The sequence below is a fragment of the Trichoderma virens genome (genome assembly GCF_000170995.1).
Source record: "Trichoderma virens Gv29-8 chromosome Unknown TRIVIscaffold_71, whole genome shotgun sequence".
NCBI lineage: Eukaryota > Fungi > Ascomycota > Sordariomycetes > Hypocreales > Hypocreaceae > Trichoderma > Trichoderma virens.
The window spans coordinates 165,887-177,255 of NW_014013678.1; the positions used below are offsets into that span (position 1 = coordinate 165,887).

Below are 11,369 nucleotides of genomic sequence, written 5' to 3' on the forward strand. Positions count from 1 at the left end.
CTTGAATCGGCCTCCCACGCGCGGCAATGGCCAACCCTATTTTCCGCGCGCGCGCTATCAGATGGGCTTGCGCCCTATGATTGGCCAACTGACATGATTACACCGTTAATAAGCGCAATTTGGGCATTTTTGTTCATCATAGTCCTTGAAGCTTGTGGGAGATACCCGCCAGAAGTTCGCATGAGGAAAAGGATAAAGCGGGGCGAGGCGCGAAGACGCGGCAAATCACAGAGCAATTGATGGCGATGAGCATGTAGTCGCTTTTCCTCGCCTTGCTAAGTAAGACAGCTGGTTTAAGGTTTCTTTTCTTTCATCAGCAGAGGAGCCAGAAAAATAGATAAAAAGCCCAAGGCCCGACCGGGTGTTTGAACGATTTGGAGCTTGTGACAGCACAAGTCTTGATGAGACTGATACTGAAAAGACTTATTGCCTTGGTTGGCAGATTGGTTATCGTAGTCATCCTGTTTCGATACGCTTCAACCTACTTTCTGAGCCGCAAAGCTACAATGACTGTGGCCCCTGTGATTGCGCTCTCACATGGCGGAGGTGAGATTTCATTAGTCATCTCATCTTTTGAGCAACCATATTGGTAGTTACATGACTGACATGAGAGCTCTTAGGTCCCCTCCCGATCCTTGGTGATCCCTCTCACAAGGACATTGTTTACTCTCTAAAGAACCGAGTGCCCAAGATTTTGAAGCTCGGCACTCCTGAGCAGCCCCGTGCCATTGTCCTCGTTACGGCGCATTGGTCGACGGACAAGCCGACCATCTCGTCTGCGGCATCTCACGAGCTTTATTATGACTACTACAACTTTCCATCTGCGGCTTACTCGCTCAAGTACCCAGCGCCAGGCCAGCCAGAGATTGCGCGCGAGGTCAAGGCTTTGCTGGAAGAGCAGGGCCTTGCCTCAGTTCTCGACGGAGAGAGAGGGTGGGATCACGGCGTGTTCATCCCGATGCTGCTGGTGAATCCAGAAGCCAATGTGCCGATTGTGCAGGTTTCCGTGCTGGAATCTGAAGACCCGGAGCAGCATCTGCGGATGGGCGCCGCGCTATCAAAGCTTCGCCAGAACAACATTGCCGTTGTTGGTTCCGGCTTTGCTTCCCTGCACAACTTCCAGGCTTATAGTGAGCTGCGGTCTGGATCACCCGCCAGGATGAAGCAGTGGAAGGATAAGATCAACCAGTGGAACGGCGCGTTGACTCAGGCAGTTGGTGCGGAGAGCAAGGAGGAGAGGTGGCGGAGAGTGGCGGGCTGGCGAGATCTGCCGCATGCGAATGACATGCACCCGCCGAGGCGAGGAGAGCATTTCATGCCATTGATTGTGTGCGCTGGGGCGGCGCTGGAGGGAGAGAAGGTGGGCGTTTATGAGGATACTTATATGGGGAGCGGGATCAATACGTATTACTGGGGGGCGGAGACGGTTGCTTAGGTTGGTGAGCATGGGGTTGAAATGAGTGATGTTTGAGGGAATAGCGATTACTGAGATTGAGTAGATGCTTTATATTAAAGAATTTGTTTATTGGTCATCTACAGGGAATGCAAATTGGATGTGGTGGATTGGATGTTGTTACGGTCATATTTGGGCTTATGAGTGAGCCTAGTATGAGCCTCGTACTCTTTACAAGATATTGTGCCGGCCTTAGAAGAGAATCCCTTCTTAGCAACCAATCTGTATAACAAAATCCAAAGCATCATGTCTACAACTTTATAACATCAACTTCTTTTCCACATCTAGGGTAAGCAGTAAGTTTGAAGGAGCGTGAAGCGTAACGTTGCAGCAATACGATTACGAGCGGGGTGAATGTTAGTCATCACAATAGTCAAGAATGTTAAGTGATCACGGCGAGTTCATGCTGAGATCTAAGCTGATTTCGGCGATTTCTAGATGCAATCTTCATGAGACAGAATGAAGTTGCGTGGTGGAACCGCCACTCACCCTTGGCACTCCTTTTCACAGCCCTGGGTTACTAAGCGCAGAAACACGTTATGTATGTTTTATTCCAAGGCGAACCTTTGACCAACTCTGCGTCGTATGCATCTTCTTGGCGATGCGAGGAAAATATTCGGGTAAATTGACCAAACCAATTATAAGCATGGCTGCCCTTGAACTAGTTGAGGCTTGGGACACGGCCCGCGGACCCCGAAGGTCGCGGAGCCCGAGGGCGAAAATGCATCGCCCGATACGGATGCGGAGCGGAGCAGATCAATGACTGGATGGAGAGCTGGAGGGAAGAGCCTGTCGTCGACAGTGCAATGTCGGGGCGGACCTGGGATGAAATACCTGTGCGAGTCCCCAGGTGATGGTTCTTTATAAGAACTCGGACTGCCTAAGATCTCGACGGGGCTCTATGTTAACGTTCCATCAACCCAAGGCAAGTTGATAAAAGAGGCTAATAGCTAGTTCTGACCACATTAGCCTACACCTTTCACGACAGCTTCAACATCGGGGACGAGACTGGCGGGTTGAAGATGGCCGTCTCGGAGAAGGGCCATGCCGTGCCTGACAGCGGAAGCTCAGATACTGTCCAACAGACGGATATTAGTGTAGAAGTGCCAATCGCAACCGAGGATGAAACCTCGAAGAGCGAGAGCAAGTCTGGGAGTCCGTATCTGGTAAGTGGTCTGAAAAAGAGAGACGATTTCGACCTCTCAAAGTGCTCATTTCTGCCCTTTTTACATCAGCTAATTCTGACCTGTTAACGAATTCAGAGAATCTTCACCTATGCGGGGCGATATGAAAAAGTCATTCTAGGCATTTCGATTCTCGCCGCAATCGCCTCTGGAGCTGGCATTGCTCTGCAGAATCTCATCTTTGGAAACTTTGTCACAACCATCACCGATTTCGTCATCAATCCAGCGTCGGGGGCTGAAAAGCTTCGCCATGATTCTGCAAAGTTGGCGTAAGTGGTTTCCTTGAACTTACCATCTTGGTATTGCATGCTGTGGGATTAACATCATATTAAAGGCTCTACTTTGTCTATCTCGGCATCGCGAGATTTGTCCTGGCTTACACGTACAACGTCCTCTTGACCTACAACGCATATCGAATCGTTCGAAATATCCGGCATGCATATCTGAAAGCTGCGCTGAGCCAAGAGGTCGCGTACTATGATCTCGGCACCAGTGGATCAATTGCGACGCAGGCAACCTCTAATGGAAAGCTGATTCAGGGAGGCATTGCGGAGAAACTTGGTCTGACGTTCCAGGGACTCTCTGCCTTTGTCACGGCATTTATCGTTTCGTTCATTACTCAGTGGAAGCTGACCCTGATTTGCCTTTGCATCGCGCCGACTACGATAACCGTCATGGCCTTCGTTGGTGTTACTGAAGCAGGCATCGAAACCAAAATCTTCGACACTCATGCCAAAGGCAACGCCTTTGCCGAAGGTATACTTGGCAGCGCTAGAACTGTACATGCCTTTGAGATGCGATCGAGGCTTGTCAGCAAATTCGATGAATATCTCAACGAAGCCCATAAATACGGACGCCAGCTCTCCCCTTGGTTTGCAGCGCTCTTCTCGATCGAATACACAATCATGTACCTGGGCTTTGGGCTTGCTTTCTGGCAAGGCGTTCATTTATTCTCCACCGGAGACATTACTTCGTCAGGCCAGATTTTCACGGTGCTGTTCTCCGTGACGATTGCGACTATTAGTATTACGTCGTTGGCGCCATACTCCATCGAATTCGCGAGGGCTGCTTCAGGGGCTGCGCAGCTTTTCGAGCTGATTGACAGAAAATCCAACATTAATCCATTTGATGAATCTGGGGAGAGGCCCTCAGACGTCATCGGCCATATCGAACTGGAAAATGTCAACTTTGCATATCCCTCTCGACCGGGAATTACTGTGCTGGATGACTTCTCATTGATTGTTCCTGCGGGAAAAGTTACAGCATTGGTGGTAAGTTGTTCCTCCATTCTTTCTTTTGATTAGAAACAAGCATTGACATCAGTTGTATAGGGACAAAGTGGTTCTGGAAAAAGTACAATTGTTGGCCTCCTTGAGCGTTGGTACAATCCCAATTCTGGAGTTATCAAGCTAGATGGCAAGCCAATCGACCAACTCAACCTTAATTGGCTTCGGAAACATGTGCGACTCGTCCAGCAAGAGCCCGTGCTGTTCCAAGGATCGGCATTTGACAACATTGCTCACGGTCTGGTCGGTACAAAGTGGGAGCATGCCTCTAGAGAAGAAAAGATGGCTCAAGTGGAGGAAGCTGCCAAAATTGCTTTCGCTCACGATTTCATCTCGGAACTACCAAATGGTTATGACACACAGATTGGACAGAGAGGTGGTTTGCTCTCTGGAGGTCAGAAGCAGCGCGTTGCCATTGCTAGGAGTATCGTTTCTCAACCCAAGGTCTTGCTGCTCGATGAAGCGACGAGTGCGCTCGATCCTCATGCTGAAGGTATTGTCCAGCGAGCACTGGACAGGGCTGCTGAAGGACGTACCACAATTGTCATCGCTCACAAGTTGGCCACGATTCGCAAGGCCGATAACATTGTCGTTATGAAGAAAGGAAAAATTATCGAACAAGGGACGCACGCTGGGCTAATGAAGCAAGACGGAACCTATGCTCAGCTGGTGCGTATCCAGGACTTGTCTGTCTCGAAAAGCCAGTCGGATACCGAATCAGATGACCAAGATGACGAAGAGGCACATGATCCGGCCGATCTTGTCAAGAGTTTGAACCGATACGCCACCAAGGATCAAGCACGGCTCGAGCAGCAGAAGGAAAGGGACAACTATGAAAATTACAAAAAGCTGGGATTCCTATCTGTGGTCTGGAGACTTGTGGTTGAGCATCCAGAGCTAAGGTGGGCGTACATATTCTGCGTTCTTTGTTGCCTTGGAGGAGGTAAGTAGATGATAAAAACTTGAGCTTGCAAGAGGATAAACATCTAACTATTCGACAGCTGGTGGGTTTCCTGGACAGGCGATTCTTCTGTCCAGCACAATTGATGTCTTTACGTTGACTGGCTCAGAAATGACCAAAAAGGGCAACTTCTTCGCGGCCATGTTTATTGTCCTGGCAGCGGGCTGCTTGATATTTTACGGAGTGCTAGGATTTGCTACAAATGCAATCGCTCAGGTATGTACTCTTCTCTTTTCTTGACGTGAGCGACTCGGTTATTTCAGTGCTAATTACCGTACTAGACTTTATCCCACAAGCTTCGACGCCAAAGCTTGAATGATATGCTGCGTCAAGACCTTCAGTTCTTCGATCGCCCGGAAAACAACATTGGAGCGCTGGCTAGTCGTGTTGACGCAAATCCACAGGCCATCTTGGAGCTTATGGGCTTTAATATCGCTCTGATTCTGGTAGCCGTGTTTAACATCACTGCATGCAGCATCTTGGCCATTGCATATAGTTGGAAGCTGGGACTCGTAGTCGTCTTTGCAGGCTTACCACCCATGGTTGGCTCTGGATGGTTCAAGATCCGATTGGATGTAAGACTTGACCACCACATTTCGGCGCGGCAGTCGAAAAGCGCGGCGATTGCTTCGGAAGCTGTTAATGCTATTCGGACTGTGTCGTCTCTGGCCATTGAGGAGTCGGTTCTCAAGAGCTACACCCATGAATTGGATCAAGCGGTTGTCGGATCAGTGAAGCCGATGTCGTTTATGATGGTTTGTTTTGCTTTTACACAGTGCATTGAATACTTTTTCCTCGCTTTGGGATTCTGGTAAGTGACTGCATAACCATCTAGACAACGAGCAGGGTGCTAATGCTTGGGTCTAGGTACGGATGCCGTCTTGTCTCATTCGGCGAAACTAATATGCATGACTTTTATGTCGCCTTTTTGGGAGTCTTCTTCTCGGGCCAAGCGGCCGCTCAGCTATTTCAGTTTTCAACAAGTAAGTCAACATCTTCCAGATAAAAGTTGAATTGGCTGACTGATACACCCGTCTAGGTATCACCAAAGGTAAGAATGCGGCCAATTACATATTTTGGCTGCACGAACTCCAACCCACTGTACAAGAGACACCGGAGAATATGGATAAAGGCCCAAAGTCAGGTGGCCCAATTGCCCTTGACAGTGTTTACTTCTCGTATCCCCTGCGACCAGAGGCGCCTGTACTGAGGGGTATCAATCTGGAGGTATGTACACAAGCGATTATGCAGGTTGCCACTCGTTGTCTAACGATTTTTTAGATTCAAAAAGGCCAATTCTTTGCACTTGTTGGTGCATCTGGATGTGGTAAATCCACCATGATTGCCATGCTCGAGCGGTTTTACGATCCTTCTACTGGGAATATCAGCATTGACGGCGATAAGCTAACGCAGCTGAGCCCACGACTATATCGCCGAGTCGTCTCTCTGGTACAGCAAGAGCCAACTCTTTTCCAAGGATCTATTCGCGAGAATATTGCACTCGGTATCGATGACCCAACTACGGACTCTACATCTACAACACAAGCAACTGTTTCGGACTCGAAGATTGAAGCAGCCTTACGCGCTGCCAATGCTTGGGACTTCGTGTCTTCATTACCTGACGGTCTCGCCACTGCTGCTGGTCCAAACGGCACACAGCTGTCGGGCGGCCAACGTCAACGCATCGCTATCGCTCGCTCCTTGATCCGTAATCCCAAAGTCCTACTGCTTGATGAAGCGACCAGCGCTCTGGATACGGAAAGCGAAAAGATTGTTCAAAGCGCTCTGGCCGAAGCAGCAAAGGAAGGCGATCGAATCACAATTGCGGTAGCACATAGACTGTCAACAATTAGAGATGCAGATATGATCTGTGTCTTTTACGGGGGAAAAATTGTGGAAATGGGCAAGCATGTTGATTTGGTGGCGCAGGGTGGCATGTATAGGAAGATGTGTGAAGCGCAGAATATAGACGGATGAGAATTTCTTTCTTTGTTTTAATAGATTTGAGATATATATTTTTGTTAATTATGCACATATTACATCTACAAAGTTACAAACGTCAATGATACAAGATGCATATTAAATCGAAACGAGAAATCCATTTGAAACAGACTATATGCAATTGTGCTCCATTGCAAGGCAGCACAGAACTATCTTCAATATTTTCAAAGGACGGTAAACCGACATGGTGACTCTCTGTTCACTCCCGCAATCAAACAGTAATGCTATACTTTGTTCCAGAGCTCGTCGAGATAGCTCCGGTGTACGTAGCTCCATTGACCTTGAAGCTCTGTCCGTTCGCCACTCTGAGCTTCAACTGGCCTCCCCGTGTCGATGTCACGGTGGCACTCTTGAAGGCACCGCTCTGCCAGTCAATATCCACCTGGAAGCCTCCTCGAGCCAACAGACCCCGGACATTTCCTGTAGGGAGGTTGGAGCCGGGGAGAGCCGGCAACAGATGAACTGTTCCGGTCTGGCTCTGCAACAGCATCTCGGTGACGCCGCTGGTGAAGCCAAAGTTGCCGTCGATTTGGAAGGTCGATCCGCCGTTGGTGTTCCAGAGATTGGGCGTGGGGTAGGTAGCGAACCAGGCAACAATGTGCTTCCAAACATCGGCTCCGGAAAAGAGACGGGCGTATTGGTTCAACAGCCAGGTGCGACTCCAGCCTGTGCTACCGGAACCGCCAGCGACGCGGTGATCGAGAAGGGCCTTGGCAGCTGCGCTAAGAGTGCTGTTGACGAGGGGCGAGAACTGGCTTCCGGGGTGCAGTCCGTACAGAGGAGAGAGATGGCGGTGGCCGGGGTCGGTCTCGCCATATTCGGACCTCCACTCGAGGATCTGGCCATAAGATCCAATGCGAGGGGTTCGGATCAGGGGCAGGAAGTTGGTGGCGGCCTGGACGTTGCTGTCGCTGCTGGAGATGCCAAGAGCGGCGGCAGCCTCGAGGATGGAGGTCATGACGTCTCGCATGAGCTGGTTGTCCATCTCAGGGGCCATGTCCATGGGCTCTTGAGTACCGGCCTTGTTAGCACCGCTGGGCACGACATAAGTGTTCTCGGGAGACAGAGAAGGACCGGTGACCCGGTTACCCTGCCAGGTGAATGTGTAGCACTGGAGGAACTTGGAGATGTCAAGCAGGTATGGATAAGCCGTGTTTCTGAGGAAGTTGAGATCGCCAGTGAAGCGGTACTGCTCCATCATGTGCTGCACCAGCCACGTCGCTCCCATAGGCCACATGGTGCTCGAAGTGTAATTATCCGTGGGAGCGGGATCACCCCAGACATCCAAGTTGTGGTGGAATACAGTGCCGTTGCAGCCGTACAGCTTCTGTGCCATCTCCTGGCCACGGGGCTGGGCGACCTTGAGGAGGTCGAAGAGCGGCAGCTGCGTCTCGATGAGGTTTGTCTGGCCGGCGGGCCACAGATTCATCTCGGTGTTGATGTTGATGGTGAACTTTCCGCCCCAAGGCGCAGAAGTTGCGTTGTTCCAGACACCCTGCAAGTTGGGGGGCATGTCAATGGCTGCTGAGGTATCGCGTGACGAGGCAACGAGGAGATGACGGCCGTAGTTCCACGCAAGAACGATCAATTGCGGGTCGTTGAAGGCACTGCGAGCGGACTTGACACGCTGGTCTGTGGAGAGGTCGGCGAGGCCATTGGGAGAGGTTCCGAGGTTGATGTTGGCGCGACCAAGAAGAGCAGAGCTGTCGGCGATGGCTGAATTGTGAACTGCCGGGAAGCCCTTGGACACGGCTGCGTTGAGCTTGTTGTCGACTTCGGCGGCAAGAGCACTGGCAGTGGGATAGCGATAGTTCGTCTCAACGTCGACGAAGACATCAATGGTGGTTGCTCCGGTAATGGTCAGCGTGCCACCAGAGGCGCTGAAGGTAGCTTTAAAATCGCGAGATATATCAGTATTGAAACCATTTCATCTAAACAAAATATAGGTCAAAAGTATAGGGCATATGTTATTACCTCCGCTGGCTACGAAACGGGCCTTGCCAGTAAAGAGAATGGGATTGGTTGACTGGCCGCTGGTTCCTTGGAGGGTCACGCTGTTGACACCGCCGGAAGTTGATGCGACATTGCTGAGAATGTTGTTTATTCTTGAAAATGTGGCGGACACGCTCAGGGCGCCGGCCTTGCTTGCTGTATATCTGGCTGCGATAACACCATCAGGGTTGCTGGCAACGTATTCACGACTGAACAAGCGGTGTGTCAGCAGCGAGTAAAACGGCCAATGGGCTCATTTCCTCGGATTTGGAATACTCACGTGTAAGTAACACCGTTGAACGTGTAAGACACGCTAGAGTTGCCCTGGCGCGTGTCAAGCGAGCGGATGTAGTTTGATATGCCGCTTCCGTGCCCAAAGTTGAGGTTCAAGTTGCCAAAATAACTAAACTGCCTCTCACAGCAGCTGGCTGGGGTCATCTGGCTCAGGACAAGGTTGCCAGCGTCGGTCAGATTATTAGCCATCAGCATCTGGCGGACTTTTGGCAACGCGGCAAGGCCGTTCGCAGGGATGCGGTCCTGCAGCGGACCATCCCAGATGGTGTCTTCGTTGATGGTGACGACTTCATTGCCGCCTCCAAAGATGGCCGCGCCGAGGCGACTGTTTCCAATGGGAAGAACACCGGTTTCCCAGTCTGTGGCAGGAGAAGTATACCATAGATATCGGCTTCCGTCGAGAGCGGCCGAAGCATTGGAGGCCAGTAGCCCGACGACGAGGGCTCGGAGGCTGAGTTTGCCCATTGTTGCGGTTGATGCCAGAGGCTTGTCTCTCTATCCAAGGCCATCAGGGCGACTGGGAGACGAATGGACCTATATATACTAAACATGAATTGTTGATGAATTACCCGTGCCTTCCATTAGGGGTCATGATCGTCAACTGCTGGACTCTTCCCGGCGGTAAAATTGTCGGTAACAGGGTCGTAATGTCGATTAGTCGACGTTATTCCCAATCGGTACAGCTCTGCTGCGTGTCAGAGCTGCCATCTCCAGCATAGAAGAACCCCAAAGCATGCGATTCATGATGCTTCGAGCCCAATCACACACGATCCATCCCGAACCAAAACAGTCTCTTCATTTCGTAACGGGCCGTTTTTGCGGGGTGCAGGATGTAACATTGCAGATATTCCCTTGGCGGCAATCAATTTTCAACGACGCATGGAGTAGCTAAGGATGAAGCGAAGGCGACGGTTGAATCGCGAATAGGGGACCAAAGCTGAGTTATAGTAATCCTGACTGACTGCCGACGGCTAATTACTTCCTCCGTGAGCTGAGCTGGAGGAGTCGGTAGAGTCTGTTGATGAACGGGTGATGGACAGAGTGTGGGTGAGACTAATTAACTGTCCTGCTTCCCCGGATTTCCCCGCAATAATACGGGCATAGTGGCAACTCGATACTACACACGTGTGCTCCATACTATGTTGTCAAAACCCCATAAAGAATAGGAGCTAAAGAGCACGGCCGGTGATGCGACTTTGTGGTCACACCAACTGGCTTTATCCGCAACATTAGGCACATCCCGAGAAGCTGCATTGATTGGCTAGGACAACGTCTGGTGCCTTATTTTTGCCGTTGTAATTCATGGGTCGGCACTTTTCTCCTATCCGTCGGTACAGCAGCGGGACAAGGGGGGAGTGACATGTGTTACCGTTGCGATTGGATCTTACAATAAGCATGCCTGTTTCTGTTATGAGCCATAACGCATTGTTGCGCTAGGGGAAATTTGGGTTTGGTATATGCATGTGCATCGGCAAACCAAAGACTTTGTAGACTCAATAAACCCGGCGGATAGGGAAATTATAGACTTCCAAGTTTGAGGTATCAGGCTGGGGAAAATTGATGAAGTTCGGATGAAGAAACCGCTTCTAGAACCTTTGTATGAAAAAATTCCATTGGGTTCTATCATTACAACCAGGCTGAGAATACTTCCTACGGTTATTAGGGTTATTAGAAATATATAAGTATGTGCATGCAATGACTGTCTCATAGGTAGTAGCAGCTTCATTCACAAATAAGCACTCGTAACGTGCACTGTATAGATTTTCATAGCGAAAAAAGATAGAGCGCAGGGCTGAGCATATATATAAAATTTGATGCGCATCATAAACAGCAACCGACGTGCAGGGATACTGCAACCTTTAAGAGCGGCAAGGCGTTGGCTTGTATTAAGCGTATGAGTCGATGACGAGGTTACATTTTTCTCCTAGCCACGCTAATTAACCATCCCTCCAAATAGTAATGCATATCTGCAGAAGAGCCAACAGAGCTTCTGGAATGCTGGATTGACATAACACAAGCGATTATATAATCCTGGCAATATGGAGTATCTGAGTGGTAAAGGTAGCATTGGGCGCCCTCGCGCATCTGAAGGGAATCTCTGGAACATGGGGCTCCATGCCGCGTGCATGTTATGTTTCAATGATCCTCCCAACTCCCTTCATCTCCATCTTTCAGGTGCAAAGTCAGCTGATCGATCT

General features: G+C 50.1%; 3 protein-coding genes across 3 annotated transcripts; 2 read left to right on the forward strand and 1 right to left on the reverse strand.

Moving 5' to 3' along the window:
* Window positions 1-506: 506 nt before the first annotated feature.
* TRIVIDRAFT_52660 (uncharacterized protein) lies at window positions 507-1,435 on the forward strand (the record flags this gene model as incomplete). Its single annotated transcript, XM_014100157.1, has 2 exons — window positions 507-546; window positions 621-1,435. The coding sequence occupies 2 exons, from the start codon at window positions 507-509 to the stop codon at window positions 1,433-1,435; spliced, it is 855 nt and encodes a 284-aa protein (XP_013955632.1).
* Window positions 1,436-2,475: 1,040 nt separating this feature from the next.
* Window positions 2,476-6,861, forward strand: TRIVIDRAFT_192178 (uncharacterized protein; the record flags this gene model as incomplete). Its single annotated transcript, XM_014100158.1, has 9 exons — window positions 2,476-2,619; window positions 2,716-2,906; window positions 2,972-3,908; window positions 3,969-4,866; window positions 4,925-5,100; window positions 5,166-5,695; window positions 5,752-5,867; window positions 5,924-6,111; window positions 6,166-6,861. 9 exons carry the CDS (start codon window positions 2,476-2,478, stop codon window positions 6,859-6,861), a joined length of 3,876 nt encoding a protein of 1,291 aa, XP_013955633.1.
* A 235-nt stretch (window positions 6,862-7,096) lies between these two features.
* On the reverse strand, window positions 7,097-9,636 carry TRIVIDRAFT_52642 (glycoside hydrolase family 95 protein; the record flags this gene model as incomplete). Its single annotated transcript, XM_014100159.1, has 3 exons — window positions 7,097-8,775; window positions 8,860-9,086; window positions 9,158-9,636. The coding sequence occupies 3 exons, from the start codon at window positions 9,634-9,636 to the stop codon at window positions 7,097-7,099; spliced, it is 2,385 nt and encodes a 794-aa protein (XP_013955634.1).
* Between the last annotated feature and the right edge of the window lie 1,733 nt (window positions 9,637-11,369).